Raw genomic sequence first — 24,640 nt, forward strand, 5'->3', positions numbered from 1 at the left:
GTACCGTGGCACTGCTGCAGTAAGCTGTCCTACCCTCCTTGCAGGTAGAGCACGATAGCAAAGAGTGTGGATGTCTCTATAGCTCCCCACCACCGTACAAGGAAGCCTAGGTGCACATAAAAGCAAAGCCGTAACTCTTGTCACTGCCCATACACACAAGTCATAGCAAAGACACCTTCTGGGGGACAAAAAGTTGAGGCTTTGATAAGAACAATCACGTGCAAGGCCCACTGAGAACTTTGAGCACTGGGAAGTTGCTACTATGTACGCTCTACCTGTTTGCAGCTATACTGGTAAGATAAGAACAGAGTGACAGGTGAGGATAAAAGCAGTAAAAAGGGAAGGCTTAAGGACAGGTAAAACTGGAGTCTACACATTGATTTTTCACAATGAATGAATCAAAATTACTTTGAAATATACCTAGAAATAAAACCCTTAAGCACCTTTCAATAGTACAAAAAGAGAAAAAAGCCTGTCTTGTTGGTGAAAAGTTATTTAGTGTGGCAGTGTCACCTTCAGTCCTTCTCTTGATCTTGCCAGACTGGTGATTCCTGTAGAGAAACAGGTCTTCAGAAGTACGTGCACAGCAGTAATTTCTTTTAGCCCTGTCTATAGTGTTTCTTGTCTAAATATCTGTAGGACAAATTAATAAAGCATATGCCTGCTGGGGCTCGGGCTAGGCTGTGGGTATTTTTCAGAAGGGATGGCTCCACCTATCAGGCTATGCAATCCACCTCCATCCACTGCTGTGATGCTTTCTTGCTCTGAACAAAGCCTCTGCCCCAGCTTACACATACAAAAGGCTGACGTGTTTTCTGCCTACAGAGAGGGACCCAGCTCTCAAAACGAAGCACCTGCTGGAGAGGGGATGCTGAGAGAAGGGTCAGCAGGGCTTGAATTGTCCTTGCAGTGCCAGTGGGTCTGTCACCGTTCGGCCGGGGCTTTGTGTCGGTCCCAGCTCCCAAAGGGGCACACCTAAGGGCAGTGCTGCTTTGAGAGGGCTAGGAGGTGTGGAGGGGAGGGGAACTCACCAAGAAACCAAGCAGCCCTTTGATTTCTTTAGGGTTACAGCCACACAGTTATTTTCTAAGGAAAATAACCTGACTCTGTTGATCAAGTAGATGGCACTATGATATCAAAGCTAATGAGGAAAGACAAGCAAATGAGCGAGGCACAGATAAAAGGACAGGAAGATGAATCTTCATTATTGTTATGTTTCAATGTAAAATAGGGGGGGTGTAGAAATTACCAAAGATGAAATATTTTCTGTGGTGTTCTTTGAGAACCTTCCGTCTTAGCAATTTACAAATCAGGATGGGAACTGAGCCTAAAAAAGACTATCACTAGCAATAGGAGAGATTTTCCTTCTAGGTCCCTATTTTGAGTGATTATAGATTTGCAGCTTTGTACTAAAACTTCATGTTTCCAGACAGTATTTTTACAGCTGAACTGGAACCTTTTTTTTTCTCTCTTTTTGTGTATGTGCATGTATATGAAAGAACGAATGAAAGAATGAACAGGAAAGAAGACTATTCAGTGATTTCTGTTTTGTGATGGGGAAGTTGCTTTGGAGTAACAAATACAAAAGTCTTAAAAAAAAATCACCTTGTAGACAGAGGTCCAGTGAAATTAATCTGGCAAGTGAATCCTAATATACATTACAGGGAGCATGGTTAAAACCAAAACTAACAGCTCAGGGAAACAATTTATTCAGAAAAAAAACAGGGTGCAAACTTGACATCTTCCTATACATGATAGTGAATATTATGACTAAAAATTAATTTTTCATATATACAGAGTATCAGTCTTTTTAAAGCAATAGGTTACTGAAGTGAATTCACCACTACAAAAAAGGATTCACAAGGTATTTAGCTTCTTTGGGACAAGAGCCTCTGTCTTTATCCATATTGAGGTGGAAAGTAACATAACCCAATAAACCTAATTCTGAAATACACAATTTGTTCCTTTTAGTTAGATGATGTAGTCTTTTGCTGATATGAGGCGTTCATCAGTGCGTAAAATGCAAATATGTGTGTGTGAGTAGGCTGCACATAGACATCCTCTCCCAAATCCAGCTGTGCCAGTGAAAGAGGTTACTACTGACTCCAACGACTCGGCACCCTCCTCCAGCTGCAGACTGACAGCGCAAAGATCTGCAGAAGGAGTTTTTCATGCTCCTTAACTTGCTTCAGCTGAAAAGCAGCCTAACTTAGCCCAGTGTCCCTAAAATGCCTCAGCTAGCCTTACTTGGCTTGGTCTGAACTAGGGAGCACTGATGTGAGCTGATCCATTGGCACATCAGTGAGGTGGTGACGGCTGAACGAGTGAGCACTGGCAAGCAAGTGCAGGCAGTGACCTGTTCCACTGAGGCAGCCAGACCCAGAGGACAGCTGTCTGTGACTGCTGGCCTTTTGCACACAGGTAGCAGCAAAACAGAGGCTAGCAAGAATTGATTCCTTCAGATTAATGGTCTTACAAGCCACAGAGACAGAAGTTATATTACAGCAAAATTTAATGATAATGATGTGATCACCAGTCAAGAGCAAATGTACTGAAATAGCACAAAGTGGTAGTAATGAAATTCTTCAAAGCCTTATTAGCTGAAAAGATGAAAAAGACTTTCATTCAGGAGAGAAGGAAACTTTTTTTAAAAAAAATATAATGTAATGTTTTCTGCATTTAATTTGCACAGCATTTTCATTGGCAAAATGATTTTTTATATATGTGTGTGTAGATACATATATTAAAAAAGATATAAAATAAATGTAAATGTACACTGCAGAATACAAACTTTTAAAGTAAGGATGTCCTTCAGGCTTAGGTGATTATACTGCTGCTGAGTTTTTGCTATACTCCAGTGACATTCCGCTGGAATGAGCTTCATCCTGGTGCAGAGGGCAAGCATAAAACCTAAGTACCATGTAAGTCCTACTTAAGTCTTAGGGACCTGGTTCTAATTCCATTGAAATAAATAGCAATATTTTCATTGTCTTTCAGTGGGAGCTGTTTCAAGGTCAATCAGTCCTGTACATGCCTTTTGCTGGCCCAGTTGGAATGATACTTCAAGGAGCTGGATGTAAAATGCTTGGGAATAAAAAGAGGTGAAATAATACCTTGGCAGTAAAAGCCTTGCTAATTCTGGAGAATTTGCTTAAGGCAGATACTGGAGCCAAAACATGAATTTGTTTCCAAGATTCAAGAATGTTAGGTAAATTTATTCAAACCAGGAAGCTGGTCTTGAGGAGTACTGTGCATATTTCTGTCATAATCTCTGTAATGCATAATATTGAGAAATACATTCAAACCTATTTAGAGCTTTATTATTATTATTGTTGTTGTTGTTGTTATTTCTGCAGTAATAAGAGAATTTTGGATACCACAGAGTACTAAAACATCATGTTCTCTGCTCTGGCAGTATTAACAGGGTTTCTGTGTGTTTTTCTGCTGTATCATTCACACTTGCTAGGTAACACGATGGTATCTGTTTATGCATCTAAAAAGTGTCTGCACAGAAACTCGTTTATATTTCATAAATTCCAAGTGTTTCACAGCTGATTTCCTATTACAAATGAGAAAGCTTTAGATAAGACCACAGTCACAACACAAGGTAATGGAGAACTATGTGCTCAGACTTTGTGCATCTCCCAGGGACTCCCGGCCACAGCAGTGTATTTCACTTCTCAGCTTGTATAGGGAAATAAATATACATTGGACTCCTTCTAGAATAACCTTACACCCAAATGCCAACTTTGCAAGTGTAAAAATACTCTGTGTGCGCTCAGTAAGTGACTTTCAAAGGCTCTGACCTTCCATAAATGAAATCCAAGTTCCTTAGAACTAGGCAGAGGTGCAAGGCTAGTCCTATGGTACATTTGTTTTTAACCATGCCTGTTCCAGCAGCAGGCCTATTCAAAGAAAGCACAGAATAGATTTTTTTATAATAAAAAAAATTATTTTTGATTATTCCACATGAAAAAACAGATTATTTGCCCCCTTGACAAACTTTAAAAAATTGAGAATATCAAACAGAAACCATACATGAAGAATTTCACCCTAACACGTCCAGCTGAGGAGGTTACCCCTGAAAACCTTGCGTTTGGTGGAATCAGTGAAGAAACACGTAAACTCCTCTGGTAAAATACTAACTGCTATTTTGCAGCTTCTGCAGAGGTGGGTAATGGGCCTGCAAAATAGTCTCTCTGGTCTCCTGGAGATAAGTCTGTTCTGACAAATACAGCAAGGTGTGGCACAAATCTGAGAAGACTATAGCTTTTGTTTTTCTTTTTTTTTTCCCCTCCTCGGAGCCTTCATTGTAATGGAAAATCCACCTGCTAGAACACAGCTCCCTCCAAGATCCAGAGCAGCAAATAACACATTTCAAAGTGCACGGGGGAACAGTGACTGAGGCTGCCATGAAAATCTCCCACTCTGGTGTAAAATAATGCTGGGTCCTTACTGCACAGGCAGACAGACAATCCTGATGTTTTTGAAACCTGATCTATGAATCAGTAGAAGGGACAAATAAATGGAAGAAGCTATACGCTGTTTAAATCTGATGGAAGAGATTGACTTAGCCTTTCTGCTGCAAATAAATAATTCCCAATAACATTTAAAATACTATATAAAATAATCAGGGTAGCATGGATTTATCCCGCAGAAATCTTTCAGGGTAATTCAAATCAGAGTTAAGATTCAAAGCTAATATAGACCACCATTAGAGGTGAATACACACAATGATTTGTATGGGATTTAAGAGTGGTGACAGCAACAAAACTTGTTCTGCCTCAGTTTCTCCATCAATCGAATGCAAATAGTGGTATCTGCCCCTTTTCAGGAATTTTTGAAAGATCTACAAATAAGAAGCACTACTCCAAGAACTACCACTGTATCGACTGATGAAATTAATATAAAATCCTCCTCAAGGATCAATGAAAAGAGAATTCAAAAGAATCAGATCACATGTTGGGGTAATAAGCTTTAATACCAGCATAACCTGAATACAGATGAGAATCTAAGTATCACCAGGGTGCAATATAAAAATGTATCTACCATTGGGAACCCATGCAAATACCCTGCCCTAAGTGCTGCAGACACGGACTGGTTTGGGTGACATCAAACTGTGTGTGCCAAGAACTAAACGCTTCCCTCCCTAGGGAAGTTGTTATCCTCAGGTAAGGTTTGCATCCACACTTTTGTCAGTGCGGGTGGCCTGAAAACACCTCATTGTGGGTACAGCTGGGGTACCACCTGCCCAGGCTCACCCATCACCTCAGGTGTTGGGGCTTTTTAAGTTGCTTTCGAACGCGTCGGAGCCCTCCTGTGAGGCTAGGCCTGGGCCTGCAGCCTCCTCCTTCTGCTGAGGTGCTGACCCCGGCCTCAGCAGGGGATGCAGCCACCTCCCGGGGCTCGCAGGGGAAAGGCGGCAGCGCCCTTGCCCAGCACCAGTCACCTCCTCAGGAAGAACCCCCTTCACCCACCCACTTTCCCAACCGAGACCCTGCGCGCCGGTGCCGCCATTTTGCGCCACGGCGACTAATGGTCGTGTCGGCCCTCAGGCGGCAGCCGCGGCCGGGCGTGAGGCAGTGGCTCTCCCTCCTCGCCGGTGAGGCAGGAGGGGGATACAGGGGCTACCTCCGGGCGGCCGGCAGCACCTCTCACCGCCGTGCGAGCCTTCCCGGCGGGGGCAGGCGGGGCAGGAGGCCGGCGCGGCGCGGCGCTGAGCGGCGCAGGCCCAGCGGCCGCAGGAAGGGGAGGGAAGGCGGCGGCCGCCATCATGCGCGCGGCGCCGGCGCTGGTGCGGCTGCTGGCGGCGGCGGCGGCGGGGGGGTGGGGGCGGCCGCCGCGTCGCTGCCTCGGCGCCATGGCCCGCTACGGCACGGAGCAGCGGGGGCGGCCCAACTCTCCCGATTACCGCCTCTACTTTAGTAAGTAGCAGCCCCTGGGCTCGATAAATCCCTTCCTTCCCCGCCTCGCCGCGTGCACGGTGGGAGAGGCGGCGGCTCCCCGGTCCCGCTGAGGCCGTTCGGGCTGGCTGAGGCGTCGCACCTGGGCGCTCCCCCTCTCCAGCCTCAGTGGGGGCGGTTTTTGTGGAGAGTGAGGGGATTTCCTGGCAGATCCGCGTTTGGAGGGGAATCTGGGCCTGCCCAGTCCTGGGCACTGGTATGCGCAGCCGTGCGCTTCCCCAGCCCGGCATAGGCCCCTGGGGGGCGAAGAGGGGCTGGGGGCGCTGGGAGCGTAGCGCTGCCGTGGTGCGGTGTGTGGCAGCCTGGGCACAAAGGCCACGGAGCGCTCCGTGACCCTGGGAGCCATGCCTCGCCTCGCCTCGCCTCACCTCACCTCTGAGGTGTGACAGCCCAGCGGGAGCACGATGGCCTGTCCCTGTGACCAGGCCAGCCCTCCCTCCAGAAGCGTCACCTCGGGGGGAGGGGAGGCTGGCACGCAAACCGCGGGGCTCCAGCCCCGAGGGGCCGGCGGGGCCAGCAGCAGCGAGTGGCACCCGGAGGGCCTGGGCAGCACGCCAGGAGGCCTGAGCGCCCGGCGGGAGCCGGTGGTGTGCGGTCTCGGTGTCACGCGTTTCGGTAACCATGTTGCCTATTTGTATGCTGCTTCTCCAGCGGTGGTTTTCGATGTTTTTTTGGTCCAGTGACTTACAGGCGGTAATTCTGACGTCCACCGGTGCGAGAGAAGCAGAGGCGTCATGTGCTGCGTCGGCAGTACCCTGCCAGAGCTCCCTTGTGCTTGGTCCTCAGGGAGAACTCAGCTGAAGTCACTGGGAATAAGCAGCCTACCACTAAACTTTGTGTTATTTGGGAGGAGTGTCGGGGGGGGCTTCCAGGAGCTGCAAAAACAACTGCCAGTTACTGTTCTTGGCTGAGGTGGTCAAAGTACAGTCCAAAGCTAAATGGTGTCCCTTGTGTGTTTTTCCCATTACTGTGAATAGGGATGCTAGCAGAGGAGAAATTCCTTGGGATTTGTGTTAGCACATTATATTGTTGATGTTTCTGTTTTGATGCAGTTATTGGGCTTTTAGTACGTTGAAAAAATTGAGTAATTTGAAAAGCTGAAGCGTCTGCTTCAGTGAAATTTATTTCTTTCTGCAGTGGGAGCAGGGCTGAGGTGCAGATTGGGCTCCTATTAAGTCAAATGTAATTTTCTTCTGGTTTCCAGGCATGACGTTTCATGTCTAGGGCCTGAGTAATTGCCCCATCCTTGTCTTATTCGTTTGATCAGACTTTGGCCTGCTATGATGGGGGATTTTCTCTTTGTGGTCATGAAACTCAGTTTATTAGAAATACAGTGAAGTCACAAAGGCAGCATTGCTAGAAACCCAGGTGAATTCACTGGTCATTCATGGAAATGAGGTTCCCTTGTTATTTTTCTCTCCCTTAATGGTTGTGTATTGCTGGGGAGAAAGAAAAAAGGGAATGAAAAGATCTCATCTTTACATGGTTTCAGCTTTTATTACCAGGTAGTCAGAAGAGAAGTGTGGTATTGAATACTAAAGCAATAATTTTGATTCTAATGAAAACTTGTGAAACAATGAAATTCCTTGTCTTATGTGTAGGTTATTTTTTAGTCCTTGGAATTAAACTTCAGCAAAAGCTTAACTGATGCGTAATTGTGGCATATCATAAATTTCTGCAATGCATAATGGTTAGCAATACCAACATCTTATGGCATATCTTTAGATTGGTAATGCTACTTTTTTGTTTTGGTTTTTTTTTTTAGAGAATGCAGATGGCAAATATATTTCCCCATTTCATGACATTCCACTGTTTGCTGGATCTAAAGAGGTATGTATTTATGGCTTGAAACACAATTAACTTCAAAATCATAAGCTTTGTTGGTATCTTTTAGGTGAAAATGCCATTTTAAAAATTTTTATTTTTTTAGCAGTTAACAGACAAATGTATAGCACCAGAAAGGACCACTGGAACCCAGGCAGATTACTTATGTAATACAGACACAATAACTCCTCCACCGAGTTTTCTCTGCTGAGTTCAGTAACTTGCAGTGAAACATAATGATTACTGTGTAGACAAGCCTAGATGTCTCTTTAGGTCTCCAAGTGATTGAGGGGGGGGGAAACCATCACTGTGTCTTGTGTTAATTCTCCTCTGTGTTTAAGGCTTGCATTTTTGTGTGCTTGAATTAATTGTCCACTATTACTCTTTTTAAATTGGCATTTTTCTACATCTGCAATTAAAAGTGTACATTTCCTTGCAGTAGGAGATGTACAGCATGCGCTTACATAACTAACACTGTACTACTGTAATTCCCAAAAGGAGCATTATAATTGGAAGCCAACAATAATGCCCAAGAGAGAAGTGGTAATCGCACCTTTGGAGAATTACAAGGCACGAGGTGCAGCTGAGCACTTTCACGTCTTGTTAGCCACACTCCCTGGAGTTTCATTATAGCAATAATGAAATGCCTGTTTTATGTGTCACCGGTGGGAGCTACTAGTCTTGGTTTAGACTTCGGTTTGCTTATTATGGTACGCTTGTTACACAAACCAGTTGGGATGGTTTTGACCGCTTTCTTGATTTGTTGCTGGGTCTCTATGGAGGATATGAATGGTGAGAAAGGTCAGCAGTTGTAACATGCTCAGATTGAGACTTCTGAACTAATGAAATAATCTCCTGAATTATTTAAACTGAGAGATTAAAAATATGCATGAAACCATTTGGATCAGCAGATGCCAAGCATGCTAGTCAGTGAAAGGTAAGTTTCATTCAGAAAGTCATTTCTAAGTTGCTATGTTCAGTGAGTGCTATTGCTGGGAAAGCAATAGGCATTTTCATCACGTGTTCCCTGGGGGCATTGCTGTCCCTTCATCTAGAGTTTGAGGTTTGGATGGGTAGATTATAGTGCAATGATACCCGATCAGAATGGAGAGGTTTTCATTTTGGTGTGTAACCAAGGAAAGAACATTCCACAGGATATAGGGACCTGAGGGGGGAGCAAGAAAGGGAGTAATTGTGAAGATCCCTGTTAATTTTGCCACCTTTGTAACAGAAGGATGTAAGGAGTTGTATGTTATATTCTTTTCCTCCCCTGGTTTAAGTAAGTTTGGTGGACTTCATTTTACGATGGGTATCTCCAGCCTTATTTTACATGCTGGTTTTGTTTATTTTGTTTTTTCTCTCTTTCAACCGAACAGAAGGATAAATCTGTGTTTTTAATCAGTTGAAGACAGGTAATTTAGATTGGTGGTTAAGTTTTTTAGTAGCTGGGAGAAAGTGTATGTGTCCTTGTACATTTTTATCTTCCTCTGTTAACATCTGGAAGGTTATAACTTCACAATGAAACAAAACTGAGTACTTAACTTTTAAAAGCTATAGTTTAGGCCTTTAAGCTCACAAAGGAATGTTTCGATTGCATTGGAAACTAGTGTTGTCTGTATCTATGTGAATACAGTATTGCTCTTTAATGTTCTTAATGCAGTTTTGTACTACTTTTTTTCCCTATAGGATAAAGAGATTCCTGCAAAGAGGTCAAAGACTACTGGAACTGAGGTACTGCTGCAGTGTTGCGTGGGTTTTGTTGTTTTTTTTTTTTAAACTATTCCCTCTCCTTTCCAACATCACTTTGCTATTCTGCAAAGTGAACTTGCTCTCACTGAATATAGTTGACATATCTTCAAATGCAAGCCTTTTAGGAGGAGAATGCTTAAAGGGATTTAATATTCTCCTCTTTGAATGGGCCAGAAATGTCAACATCCTTTTATTCATCAAGATGTTCTCAAAGGCAAATGCTTTTATACAACTCTTTGAAAGGTTTGTTATGACGATTGCAGCATAGGTAAGTTACCTTTTTTGCTGTTGCATTCAGAAACATTTGCAATAAAACCTCTGTTAATGAAATATTCATTATGCTCTGACTGTGGGTAATCTTCAGTATGTATACAGAACTTCAGAAATCCTAGGTATGTTACGGCAGAAATTAGACTTGGTATGTGCTCTTTAGAACTGAGAATATGTTGTTTTCTGTACTCGTCTGGGAAGCAGAGAGACAAAAGTCACATCTGCTAATGGTTCAGCATTAACCAGGACTGAAGTTAAGCCTAACAGAAGCCCATAAAACCATGGCAGATCTGCTCAGGCTTTTTCTGTGAAGCAAGCTTTGTTTATACGAGTGTCTTTCCTGAGATCTATCATTTTTTGCAGTGCTTTCTCTGGCATAGGAGCACTTAAAATGTAGTAGAAGAAAATGAAAGAAAAAAATGAAACAAAACCATGCTTTAAGACCACGTTATATGTTTCCCAATCTTTCCTTCTCATATGTTTGGCCTGTCATACTGCAAAACTGTAACTCCCTATCTCATGTGAAAGAAATGTTCTGTCTGGGTTCTCGTAGTTTTTGCAACTAGTGTGTGGTGCACTGTTGGTTCTGTACAGCAGTCCCCATGCAATCCTGCACTATGTATTTCCTCTCCCTTTGCCCTGTGATTCATTCAGGCTACAATGCCTAGGTAATGTTTTTTAGATTTCCTATTGCTTGATGCCCATTTAAGGACTATTTAGCAGATGTAGAATCATGCCTGAAAAGTGAATTGTTGAGGAGAAAAGAGTACATGCCAGTAGCCTTTCTCAAAAATCACTTGTCTTCCAACAAGAGCAGTAGTTGAGAATTCATGTTGCAAGTATTCTGTTTCTTGCCTGCTTATGAATGCTGTTGACAGTACCTACTGGTTGCAAAGATGCAAAGTCTGTTTAATGCAGCGTCTAGAACTGTTCGAAACTGCATTTGTCTGTGTAGTGGGAAGCATGACAGCTTGTTGAAAACCACGTTTCTGGTACCCTTTTTCTGATACCTGAATCAGCCTATGGAGCAATAAGGGGGGTGGGGGGGACTGCCAGCGACACTGAGAAGCTCCTGCTTTCTGGGCCAGTGTAGACTCCAGAGCTGCTCCACATAACGCTTCCTATGAGAGCACTCTGGACTGTGATTTAATAGAACTACAGAAAATAAGCAAAGGCAAATGTACGTTCCAGTCTTAGTGGGCTTCTGATGTCAGTAAGCAAATAAATGTGCAGGCTGTAGGCTTCCCAATATGCTTGGTCTTTACTTAGATGGTGAAATGTGAGAATGCAGATTATTTGGAAAACCCTTTTTCATCGTGATCTTTGGAATTTGGGGAGAAGAGAGAAAATAGAGGGGTCTTTATGTTCAGGAAAGCAGCTTCTTCTTACATTGCGCTCTTCAGCAGCTCTTCTCAACTTGGCGTGGTGAGAAATGTATCCTGTGTGTTCTTAAATATGGGGAAAGCATAGCTTAATCAGGGGCTAAAGGGAAAATGAGGAATTCAATGCCAGGTACTGATTTCTGAAGACCTCTGAAGCACTGTATTCCATACTGTTGTCTTAAGGATGCAAAGGTTACTATTGATACCTGGTGTTTAGTCAGTCCTAGCACAGAATTTGGCCAGAATTCAAAGGTGGTGGTTCCTCTTGCCCTGGAAACACAGTGGCATCTTTTAAACTCTGGCAGTTATTTGTTACTTTGGACAAGGGCAAGCTCTCTTAAGAGTGTGTGTTAAATTATATGGAGCTGGTATTCATCAGGTGGCAGCTTTGCTATGGAAAATGAAGATAATTCTGCGTGAGTCTTTTCAATCTGTCTAATGTACTTTAAATTTTTCTTGGCATTTCTGGTGCCAGAAGAGATGTCAAAAATAGAGGAGTTTCAGCTTTCAACATTGATGGGATAGGGGAATGCACACTGTACATGTCTGTTACCTGTTTTGCAGTCTCAGGTTTTACTTCTAAGGGAAAGACTGTGGTGTTTCTGTATGAACTGTGCTCTGTAGTGCAGCCATTTCTTGTAACATTTTAGCCCTTCCCAAATCTTAGTTGAATTTAGCTTTGCAGCCACTGTTTACAACTGATCTTTTTGCTTTCACAGATGTTTTTTGGCTGTTTGAAGACTAGAGAGAAGTTATTCTGAGGGAGAAACTGTACTGAAAGAAATCATATTCAGCTTCAGTCTCAAAATTATTACCAGCTTGCAACCTGAACCTCTGCTTTGTTCTAAGCATTGCGAGTGCTCTGAATCCACTCCTGCCCAAGTAAATCTCTATGAAAGGTATCAAAAGTTTCACATCTCTGTCTGAAAGAGTGGATGTCCCCACTGTGGTTACAGTCAAAACTGTCAGAGACTGATTGTTGAATATGGTCTTCCATATCTAGCAGGAAGAAGGTTTGAAGAGGTCACGGTTTTCAAGACAAATGTGACATGTTGCTTCCCTCCTGTAGTGAAAGGGTTTCTAATCTACTTGTCATTATATGTCTTTAGTTAAAGTTTTCACATGCCATCTCATTCAGAGGACCCAGGTGTTCTTGAATACAAATTTTTATTTCAGATGTTGGTCTTGGTAAGGAATCTGTCTAAGCATGTAGAGATTGGAGTCCTCTAACTTGTAGACACCCACAAGAGCATGTGAAAAAAAAATACAAAGAAACAAGACAGCTTTTGTTTTCTTGCCTCCTGTGGGTTGCAGAGTGCAGGAATGCCCTTGTGGACCTGAGTTGGATTGCTTCTGTCAGGCAAAAACTTCTGATAGATTAACTAGTCCGGTGAGACATGAGGGGTCATCAGAGTGGTCATGCAGTCTGAGTGGGCGATCTGATAGAGGGCCTCATCAGAGTTGTCTTATGATAAAGTCAGTATGTTTCATAAGAAAGGAAAAGGTATCATCATTTGCCAGCAGTAAAGGTGCAACCTTTGTACCAAATTTGTATTCTGTCTTAACTACAGCCTCTGTAACCTTCTTTGGTCACGTTAGACCTTTCTTTGGTATATGTAACCTGGGCTGTGGTGTGTCTGTTATGTATGTTCAGGGATTTGTGTGTTGCAAACTTCAGATTTCAGCGAAGCTTTCATCCTGATGCTTGAACTTGCCCAGCCTTTTCCCATGGATGTGTCCAATAGCTGCAAGCCTTGCTTTGTGTTCTTGTGGGTTAACAAATACTGAGAACAGAAGTAATCTAGTAATCTTCATTCAGTGGTCCAGTTAAAATCTGGAGTAGAGTTGATTTACAGAGAAAGTTGTATCGGTGATTTGATCAAGCTTAACCTCAAATAAATGGTGCCTTAAACTTGAGAAAGTCAGTGTTCCGTTTCCATTCATGCAATGGTTGTATGCTGAGTAGTTCTGCAGGTGAGTGTGTCCAGTAACTAGTTTAGCAGAGAATATGGCTGACACCACTTTTGGGATACCTGTGTGTAAAAACTTACATTGTGTTCATGATTCCCTTTTCACTATAACATGAGGGAAGTACACTATGAAGAGGCTGTGGGCACTTTTTGCTGTGTGGCATGTTAATTTTTATTGGAAAAGTTCCATTGACTTCTCATTTAGATACAATGCATTTGGTTTCCAGATGTTGCTGGCGTCTGATTTGTTGTTTTCATTGGCAAATACCTTGTAGCAAGTGTTACATTGGAATGCTTATAACATGGGTACTCATTTTATAAGCAAGCCCCTCTCCATTTATTTCTGAGTCTTTCATGACAGTTGTTATTTTCCTTCTCCCTTTTTTCTTTTTAAATATCATTCTTTGTTCACACTGCTGCTGGACTGCACCTCATCTTTTTCATTCTCATTAGTCCTCAGGTGCATGCTGCCATGATGGCTGATGAGAATCCCTGCAAGATTGCAAATGAGCAGACAGAAAAGAAATAGAATGATAGCTGCTTTCTCTTTTCTCCGTCTTGTGAGTTCAGAGCTTTTTAGTGAAGAAGGGTCAGCAGCCCCCAAATGCTGCCACAGATGCTTTCAGATTATTTTTTTTTAAAAAGTACTCTGCTATAAAAATGACTGAAGTAATTGTAAGCTTTGCATATCTTTTCTCCCTGTCATGCAAGGGTGATGGTGAATATCAGTCAGGCCTTAAAAAGTTGTGATGTTTGTCATTTTATGAAATAATACTGAGTTTCTGTTCCGCTCTTGATCTTGTTTTGTCACTTTCCTCACTCTTCATTGGTTGCTTCACTTCAAGTTAGCTGAACCTTCAGAGTTAAGTTGCAAACCTTGGGCAAAAATCATGCCTATTCAAAACCCTCTCCTCAAATGGGCCAGCCAGGGATCTTGGGAAGACTGGGAAAGGAAGTAGCTGAACAAGAGAGGGAAAGTTAGCTAAGGAAGAATTGTTTCAGAGAGGGATGTATGGGAGTCCAGAAAGGCAGGTTGTAAAAATAGTGTCAGAAGTGTGTTTAATTTTTTTTTTCCTCCTGTGATACCAGGTTTGTAATAACAAATGCTGATCAAAATGAGTTCTCTTCTATAAGAATCTGTACAGCCAGAGGTACCAGTTATTTTTGGCCATCAGTCTTAGTGGAGAGAACACTGACTCACAGTTTACCCGGGTACAAGAGTCTGTGTTTTTCCTGGCTTTTCTCAGTACTTGCTGTACGAATATGTTGAAGTGTATTTGTGTATCTTCTCATCTTTCTTATTTCAAAAACCAAAACCTGTTCCTGTTCTTTATGTGAAAGAGAGACGTTTTCGCTTGTCGCAGCAAAAATGGTATCATGATGCATTAAAAAGGGTATTCAACTGAGTTACCAAGCAGTGTTAAAGAAAAAGCCCCAATAAAGCAAACACTTGTTTACATCCTGTATGAGTTCTCATGTAATGTACTTAGAGTGTTGTTCTCAGGAAATAAAAGATATCATTTAGACATACTGGTTGTTCCTTCTAATGTAATTTTCTGTTGATTTTCATATTCACTTTTAGGAATGAAGAAGTGCATTTTTGACTTCTCTGTGTTGAACAAATGGATTTTTTATATTTTTTTTCTCCACATCACCTCTTCAAGTTATAATAGAGCATAAGTACAAATGTCTGTCTTGTGTTCACATTAACCCAAAGTCAAACAAGCTGTGTAATACCCTGGGTTGGACATCTTCTGGGCTCTGTTAGGTCACTTCCCCTAGCACATGAGTTCTCCCTTTTTCTGAATCTAGCAAACTGTTTCCTCCTTTTTTCTTGCACTCTCCAGGAGACTGTCCTTCTGAAGAAACCATCAGCCAGCAGAGCTGGTGTGAGGCTAGCCTGTAGCAACTACTCCATCTGACCTGTTGTACAGTCTGCTACCATGGAGTGGAGTTCCCTGTGTGTTAGGTGCTTGCAGAGTTGGATTAAATCTGGACTACAGTGAGCAGCAATCTCAGGGGCGGACCAGTTGACTGCTGCCATATTAAGGCGGTTAAATGGTAAACTTTCCAAAGCAAAAACTTTCCTGAGAGATCTTTTTTCAGTCACTGGAGGGTGTCTCAAATGGTCTCTTGAAACAGTCTTGCCATTGCTTGAGGGGGTAGAAGTGTTCACTTAGGGCTTTGGTGAGGTAGAATTTTTGGTTTTACTAATTTAAAATAAAGATAAAAATATCAATTACCAAATGCATTCACTGTTCAAAACTAACCAGTGAATGGCATATGCAGATGGTAATCTGTGAAGACAGGTGGTGTCTGGCACTTGCTTTTCTTTTTGCAGCTGAGGCAGGGATGGTTTTGCAGCAAGGGATGGGGGAGAACATTCAAGTGGTCAGAAGGAATAGAGGTGCTTGGTCTGGGAGAATGAGTGGTGGAAAAATTCCTGGGTGATGTTAAGCAAGGAGGGAAACAAAGTAGGAAAGAGGAGGAAAAAAACCCTAAAAAAACAGGGCAGTATACTTCTTTTCTCTTTCTATCTGTCAGACTATCTAGTATGTGTTCTGTGTTCCACACCAGTGAATCTTGTCTCATCACTGTGAAAATGTGATTGCCCTATAAATAAAACTTTTTAAATGTAAGCACTGCATGAAGTTATTAATCTCTTGTAAATGCTTGTGGCAGCTTAGCATTAGAGAGAGTACTTTCGGGGATTTTTTTGCATACAAATTAATCTGTCAGGCTGTCACATTTAAGACTCTTGACAATTCACGTTTGACTGATACCACAAATTATGAAGGCCTGGTCTTAGAGCTGAGTTAAATCTAAGTTATTTTTTTGTTTTTGAGAGCAGCATTGTATTCATTTCAGTCCAGTTATTGTCCAGCCCTGAGAATGGTTTGGTGAAGACCTGGAATAACTCTTGACCAATTAAAGCTCAAAACCAAGATTTTGAGGCTGCTGAAGCCGTTGTATTGGACATGGTTGGGAAAATGTACAGTGACATCTAAACAACAAAAATACAGGATTGTGGTGGAGGGGAAGAAATCATATATAATTCCAGGAGTAGTTTGTAAGTTTTCTGCCTGTAGCTACCAGTCAGAGCAATTCTTTGACCTGCTTGGCAGTTCCCTAGGAGTTTCTTGTCAGCACTGGCTTTCATGCTGTGCAATTCTTTTCCAAGTGTTTCCCAGATATATGTGCAGACACTACTTGGCTCTCTTCCAACTCTTCCCTTCCCTACTGCTGCATGTATGTTGCTTTGTCCTGTCTGCTTCCTTAGTATTGACATATTTGAGCTCTCTTGGTGATTACTTCTCTGTTGCAACCTTTTTTATGTACAGAAGATGGACCTTATGAAACTGATCTAAAACATCTTTCTTTTTCTTTTTTCCCCCTCCTTGTTTTTTTTAATTATGACCTGATGGGGAAAAGTGATTCCATCTGACATGCTACTGATTGCAGTATGGGCACAGTACGGATGGCAAATTTAATTTAAATTTACTGAGAATTTGGTGTCGGGATTGTGCATAGGTTGTGATCTTGTGGGAGAAATGCTGAGTGACCGTTGAGATTTTCCTTTGTTTTCTTGCTTTCCACATTTCAGGTTTGTTTGGGAGGAGAGTATCATAGAACTATTGGAATTAGTTTTAATCAGACTGTGGCATTGACCCTGGTAATTATATTTCTTTGCTGCAGCGGCAGGATACAAGGAGCAAAAATACAAATATTTCAGAGTCCGCTGGAGCTTTAATTGCAGTGTAGTTAAAGAGTCAGTGCAAGTCTTCAGTTGGTTTAACTTGTTGCAGTTTTTAATACCAGTATGAGGGTTTTTTGGCTATGGAGAGATGTCCCAGGCAATGTGATATTTTGGGGTTATTTTGGTAATCTAGGAGAAAATAGGCTGTAGGCATTGCTGGGTGGTTTGGTCTAGTTACTCCTTTTGATTAATACTCCTTGGTAGTGCTTAACTCTGACAGCTTCAGAAGAAACCTTACAGCAGTTACACAGAGTTTTTCTTTTTGGGAAATGTCACCTTAACCTTCTCAGTAAGAAGGGTGTAGATTACTTGCTTTTCTTCTGTAAGTATGAAAGTTTACATGTCTTAGGTTTATATCCACCCCTCCCTTTAAAGCAACTTCCACTTTGTTTCTAGTAGGAAGAAGGCTAATGCAGACATGAGGTGTCCATGTCCTCCTCCTGCCATTGGTTTTGGATTCATTTTGCCTCACTTCAGCCAGATTTGACTGAGAATCAGAAATGTCAGTGGTTCTTGCAATTGCATGGGTTGTTAAAATGAATGAGGCAAAAGAAGAGGGCCTGAAGAAACCCAAAACATTGTCCTTTCCAGTGCTTGAGGGAAGTTAATTCTGTCCTATAGAAATGTCTGATCCTTTTTGACTAGTAGACTGAACCACTGCCTTGTGGCAAACCATTTCATGGACTTCCTGAACATTTTGTGAAGCGTAATGTCAGTTTGGGAATAAAACCACATTGTGTGCATTTCCACTACTTGTAGTTGTTCATGTTCTTGAAGGAGTGGTGTGGGGAAAGGATGAACCAGGGAGGCTGAATATCATTATGCAGGACTAAACAAATTGTACTTAAAAGCAGCTGGAACAGAGAGATGTGATGTTTGTTGCTGCTGAATGAAGGATGGAATTTGTCTTGTGAAATACTAATTGCCAAGTGGATTTTATTTTCAGTTCTGTCATTGGTTTTTTTTTTGGTTTAGATCCTGTTTAATATGATTGTAGAAGTGCCTCGTTGGACAAATGCAAAAATGGAGGTAATTGAGAAAAATATCTTGATTATGTATTTTTGAAAGTTATGACAGTATGGTGACTTCCAATAGAATTTAATTAGAGTGTGGATTACACAAATTTTTCTCTGTTAAAAAAATAATTTGAAATCGTGCATACAGATGCTTTCCTTTGGATTATAAAAAGTATTGAGGTTCAGAGTTTGTTTCCCTTCTGTAGGTGAGCGCTGCTTGACAGCCGTCTGACTGCAGAGTGCAGCATACTGCAGCAGAGTACTAGAGTGCTGGCTTGCAGGACATGTCCAATATTTAGTCTTACTCTTGCTTGCTCATAGAGCATTCCACTTGGAGGATTTAATTCCTCTCATTTCTGCTGTGTAGTGTGCTAGGTCAAATCCTGATAAATGGAGTTGCAAATGAAAAAGCATTTTCTTGTGACAAAAAAATACTTGGGGACCTCACTGACTGCAATTATTTACTTCTGTAAGGAGATACTTTAAAAGTAGAGCCTAGTGGGTTCTTCCTCTGCAGTTACGATATAGAAGCTGAGTAATGCTTCATCTGTAGTACTGGTGAAACAACAGATCTCACCCGTGTATGTCCTATCTTCCTGAGCATTTGTATTAATTTTAGGGATGCTTCCCAGATGCTTTTAAGGAAGTTTGTGGTTGAGCTGTTAACTATTTTGATTTTAAAATTAACACTAAAGAACCTCCCTAGCCTGTTATTTCAGAATTTTTTCTCCTTTCCTCGGTACCGGAAAATCATTTGACTTGTATTTACCACCACAGTTGTTATTCTGCAAGCAGGATTGCCTTGGGTATTTACCTTGTATTTTAAGGTGACTATTTATTGTGGAAGCAGAGTTCTCTTTGGCAGTTTCCCTTTGATAATTCTGTTTGAACATAAAGTTCAGGTTGTTGTCCTTCCCCTTCTCTCAGCCCATTATGTCAAGGGTAGAAAAGTTTGCTGTCCTGTTAGTTTCAGTGATCACTGAGTTTTTACTTTTCTGGCTTGATAAAGGAGAGCAGATGTAGTTCTCTAATGTGTAACTTTTAATATACCTGAAATTTCCTGCATTAATCATTAAGGCAGTTGTCTTGCCTTGCCACTTTGTCCTGATGGCCCTTCAGTCCAGGCTGTGGCACAGTGCTGACACCAGGTCTTGTCTGGATCTCCATGCTGAGATTAAACTTTGCTTTAGGATGAATGTTTCCCACTGTTATATCCCCAGTGCCAGATCTGCTTAGCCGTTTGTTGGATTTCTGTTGTTCTTCCCTTGATTATACTGGAAGTGGTTTTCATGAGACTTTCGTCTGCTGTTGTCAGTTACTCCTGGTTTCCATCAAGAAAAAGCATTGCTGAACTCCACTTCTGTCAAAGTCCCAGGTGGCATAGTTGAGGTCTTCACTGTTATGACCAGAAGCAGGTAGAATCAAGTGTGAAACCAGAAATGTGTGAACCTTAATCTAAGTTCTTGGGGAGGGTTTACTTGTGGAATAAGAGCATGCTGTTGACAGTTTGGTGTGGTTCAAAAAGGTGCAGGTCCTTTGGGATGGCTTTGGTGGTTGTGCTTTAGGTAATTTACAAGGATGTGGTAAAATGAATATGGATTAAGGGCTGTGTGCATACACACGGAGGCTATGTACCACCTGAGCCAGTGTAACCAGTCGAGTCTGTAACAAATGTGATGACATTCAGATAAGTGTTTTTAAGCAGGAGCCAAGGTAACATGGGTTAGGTTGTGGTGTGGAGTGTCAAAAGGATGGTTACAGTGAATTAACTGATGTCTGGTAGGTAATTCATACGGCAGTGGTTTTGTATTTGAGGTTTTGGGGAGGATGATGACAATACTAAGTTGTTCAGCTTTAATTAGCTCACTCCTTCTGTGAGTGCTTCTTTGGGAATAAATATGCCTCTTTCTAATGCTAGCTTAACTTGTTCTAAATATGCATGAAGTTGGCATTTGGTGACTATGCAGAACTTGTGCTTACTAAAAAGCATTTGTATGCTGAGAGGTGTATGCAATAGGAGAGCAATAAACAGAGGTTGAGAAGATAAACATTTCCTCTGTTGCTGTCAAAGCCCCTGTTAGAAGAGCTTGTGCCACCATCTGCATGTCTGTTGAACTTGTACTGTAAAGTGCAAGAGCTTCTAACTGAAGTTCCTTTCAGTATTTATGTTTGACCATGACAGTCGCTTTACAAATTTATGACTTTCTCTTCTAGATTCATTTTTTCTTGCATACTTCACAGCATTATTTAAAACCTTAATAAGCTTCTTTTTGAACATGACCCTTGAGATTTAGAGTGAGGCCATTGTACTGTTAATACTTCTCAAACCATAAACACATGCTCCCCAATGGCTCTTTCTAACTGGTTGGGTACAGAATGAATTGCTTTCCATTTTACCATTCTCTTTCTCTCCCCCTCCACCCCTCCTTTCTGCTTAGATTGCCACTGAGGAGCCGTTGAATCCCATTAAACAAGATATAAAGAAAGGCAAGCTTCGATATGTGGCAAATATCTTTCCTCACAAGGGTTATATATGGAATTATGGTGCCCTCCCACAGGTAACGTTTTTGTTATAATGGTGGAAGTTTTCTGTCTTCGGTGTAAATTGCCTTGTAAATCTTGGATACTGCCTGAATGCAAATCAGTTGCAAGAGGGGTGTTTCTCTGATACATTTGTAAATTAGGATTTTTTTATGTTGAGCTTTATTGTGTCTATAAATTTTGATCAGAATTTGAGCATGGGTGTAAACACGTGCTGTGTTTCAGGAAGGAGTTAAATGATCAAGAAATCTCGAATCTTTAGTCTGCGTCTCTCTGCTGTAGTGACAGAATTAAAGTGTCATGGTCTGCCATTCAAGAATACTTGGTCAAGTAGCCATTTTCTGCTTAAACAAGGCATTTAAAAAAACCAACAACCTAATTCAGGATTTTCATGTATTGCAGCATAAATTTTAACTGGGAATTTTAATATCTGTAACAAAGAGGAACACAAGGGCTGTTCTTTTTTAGATTAAACCTCAACTGTCTTAGTTAACTTTTCTCTAAACTGTGAGACTTCACTGATCTTGACACATTCAAAACTTTGAGCCCTGAAAAAGCCCAACTAATGGCTGAAATTTTGAGTGTAATGAAAAGTTTTAAACTTAATTAATTTCTGTGAATAACACGTTGGACTTAAATTAGTACTAAAGAACATGATGGAGCTAAAAAAAGAGAAATTTATTTTCTTTACACGTAACTGCATAAGCAGTGGAAGTTTACTCCTGAAAATCTGCTTATGTATTTGATCCCTCAAGAGGAGATACCAGGCAGGTGCTGGAGTGTAGCAATGAAGTTCTTATCTAGTCAGCAGTCCCAGCAGCCAAAGTTTCCATGTAGGTATAGTTGGGAACCAGCCACTCCATTTAATGTTTGGAAATTCATGTGTGCCTTAGTACAAAGCCAAAATTAAACATTTGAATGTTTTCCTGTACAAAGTGCAGTATTTTGGACTGATGACACTTTCCCCAGGAGAAATGTTCAGCTCCCCTTGTTACCTTGTGAGTCAGAGAGGACTGGAGATAACTATTACTTTTATTTTCTGTAATAACTTTAAAATACCAGTTGGATTATTACATCTCCAGTTGTTGAAGTTACTCCAGCTGTAACAAAAAAAAAATCCAATTCAGTGTCTCCATTACCACAAGAGGATTTTCATCAGGATGAGCAGTTGCTTTAAGTTCAACCTGAGTATATGGCTTAAAGATACGTATTTGTAGCTGCTGTTTTATGCTGTGGAACAGAGAAGAAAAAAATTACAGTAGGGGCTATCATTACTGTAGGAGTTACTGTACTGGACAGAGAACAATAGTATTTCTAGTGAGCTTTCCTTCTAACTTACAGGTGGAGTGGTGCATCTGGGCAAGAGAATAGTACTAGTTTGATGCAGCCTTAAAGAAAAAGCACTTTAAAAGAGTATTGGAAAAATAAGTTTCAAACCGCAATTCTCTCTTGACTACACTTCAGCAATTTTTTTGTGATGATTCTGCTACCTAAACACCGGAGCATTTACTTTTCACCATTTTGCCTTTTAGTATCGGTCAAGTTCTCAAGAACAAGTTTGACGTGCAGGTTTGACCATGGACAGCAGGAGCTAACAATATAGCTCCTTGGAAAAAGAGCTTTCTAACACCTTTTCAACAAAACTTCTTTGGACTCAAAATTCTTACCAGGAAAACTTCTCAACTTCAGAATGAGTTGCTCATTACTAGCCAGTAGGAGATAAAACAAGTACTGGTCTAGTAATTAAGTTAGTATAAGTGGCTGTTGTACTTTCTGCTTGTACAGAGCTCAGAGCAGGGATTTGAACCTGCCTCCTTGAGAAGCTTCTTTGGTCTTAAGCTGTTGGCTGTACTGGGAACATGCACTTCTCAGAATACTGAGAAATTTTTCATACCTAAATCTAAAAATTTGAAAAGCTAATTTGGTGCTTACAAATCCTTTCCTAGGAGCTTGGTTAGCTCAAAGCCTTCATGTTTTTGAAAGCAACTTTTGTTAGTGCTATGGTATTTAAAGTGTATAGTAAGAATGTAGCTGTAGAATGTCCTAGCTTAATCCCACAACCACTAGTAAAAAATACTACTCAGGGCCCTCAGATGCGTTAATGATTGAAATTTGATAAAGTGTATGTGTTGATTCACAGATGCAGTTAATATTTTTGCTATTATGTCCTCAGTAATCCTCATGTTACTTGTCTTCAGTATGAGGATGAGTTACTCGGTGTCAGTCCGTCGGCTGTTTGATGGTTTATTCTTTTCCCATTGAGCCAGCCTGTTCTCAGAAAGCTGATGTTTTTATTAATATTAGTAGTTTAGTGGTTAGAGTAATTGTAATTGCAGATCAGCTGGTAACTGATAATTCTTTTCTCTTTTGACAGACCTGGGAAGATCCGAACCATACAGATAACATTACAGGATGTTGTGGGGATAATGATCCTATTGATGTTTGTGAAATAGGTTCAAAGGTTTGTCTTCATCAGGATTAATTTAATTTGTCAATGTTAATTTAAGAATTTGGGAACCACTTCTGGAAGGAGTTGGGCAGATGGAAAACAAGAAAAGGTAGTAATAGTCTCAGGGGATAACAGAAGTATGAAGAGAGGATCTCAGGAGGGAATAGGTAAGAAAATGGTGGACTTTTTAAAAAGGAGAGAAAAAAAGCAGGATTTGGTAAAGTCTGTGTACTGGAAAAACGGGAAAATAAGAGAACATCACCCTGAAGTTCTGTGGCTGGATGGTGAGTTTTGGGTGAAGGAGGAGGAGTTTAAGATTTCTGGGGAAGGAAAAGATTTCTTTTTTTTTCCCTTGTTAGCAGTACGGAGCTAGGAATAGGTTTCTGAAAGATGAAGTAGTATGGTAGTGTCTCATGCACAAAAAATTACAAGGTCAGAACCACAAAGGAGGTGAGTTTGAGTTTTCTCATAGGTGCAGACAAAAGTAGATCCCTCTTGCCTAGACAAGACAGGAACCTGTTGCAGAGTTATGAGATACATAGTGGATAGATGAAAAAGAGGTGCAGCAAACACCATTATTAGGTATGGTGGAAAGGTTTGGCTCACTGAAAGAAAATTTTATGTATCTGGAGGCAGCAAAGAATGGAGCAATCCTCTGTGGTATCAAAATGGGGGTTTAAAACAGATGAGTTTGGAAGAGGGATCTCTTGTGATATTTTAGGTAAGGGGAAATTTAATTGATGACCTCAATGAAGGTGTCTTTATTTGAGAAAAGGAACCTAAAACTTGAATTTTAAGGGATCCAGAAAGAGTTCTGAAGGGAGTATTAGCTGGTAGGAAGTAAGTTCCCCCAAAAAATGCAAAAAAGAGTTGCGCTGATATTTTTGGGGAAGGAGTGTGTGTTTATATGTATATATTTGAGTCAAATGTAAGGAACAGAAAGAGATAGACTAAGACCAGGAGTTGAGAAAGTAGAGATTCAAGAGGCAGGAAGGAGTTAAAAAATGAGTATGAGATACTTTTGAGTTGCAGTTTGGGGTGAACATCAAGAAGGTGTGGAAGAACTAGGGTAGAAGAGAAGGAAAATTCTTCTGGCTTGTTGTTTACTTAAATGCTGACTGGAGAATTGACGGTTGAAGAATAGCAGTGGTGGGAGAAAGGCTAGTAATGTTAAATACATGTGTACTGGGTTTACAGATCTATCTTGCAATTCTGTTAGCTGCGGGCTAAAAATGCAGCCTGTGAGGTGAAAGAGAAATTCTACTTAGTGTTTTCCAAATGTTTGTGAGATTATGTTCTGTTTCAGATTCGTTCTTCTGGTGAGATTGTTCAGGTGAAGGTCTTGGGTGTTTTAGCTCTTGTTGATGAAGGAGAGACAGATTGGAAGATAATTGCTATCAGTGCGGATGACCCAGAAGCTCAGAAAATCCACGGCAAGTATTTTTACCTTTCTTAATGCAAGTTACGTCAGTAGCTTGCACAGTAGCTACTCAGTTGTAGCTGAGTTTAGACCACCCAGGCCAATAAAAGGCAGACATCAGAAAGGCAAGACTATTTTTTTGTTGTTTAAATCTGGTACTTCCTTCAAGGAGGGCATATGTGGTTTCGTACTAAGCTTTTGAAAAAGATTGACTTGGATTTTCAGGAGAACCTGTCATGCAGAAAGTCTTTTGACTTCTGAAACACAACCACCTTAGAAAGTGACCTCTTAAAATTACA

General features: G+C 41.2%; 1 protein-coding gene across 1 annotated transcript in view; it reads left to right on the plus strand.

The window, feature by feature from the left end:
• The first annotated feature begins 5,520 nt into the window (after positions 1–5,520).
• PPA2 (inorganic pyrophosphatase 2) overlaps positions 5,521–24,640 on the plus strand; it is a 36,378-nt gene continuing 17,258 nt past the window's right edge. The window contains 8 exon segments of the mRNA XM_055698973.1: positions 5,521–5,757; positions 5,759–5,924; positions 7,729–7,793; positions 9,474–9,518; positions 17,891–17,944; positions 20,370–20,489; positions 22,847–22,933; positions 24,228–24,354. Coding sequence (XP_055554948.1) covers positions 5,536–5,757; positions 5,759–5,924; positions 7,729–7,793; positions 9,474–9,518; positions 17,891–17,944; positions 20,370–20,489; positions 22,847–22,933; positions 24,228–24,354 — 886 coding nt within the window. The 5' untranslated portion in view covers positions 5,521–5,535.

This window comes from Falco cherrug, chromosome 1 (genome assembly GCF_023634085.1).
Source record: "Falco cherrug isolate bFalChe1 chromosome 1, bFalChe1.pri, whole genome shotgun sequence".
Taxonomy (NCBI): domain Eukaryota; kingdom Metazoa; phylum Chordata; class Aves; order Falconiformes; family Falconidae; genus Falco; species Falco cherrug.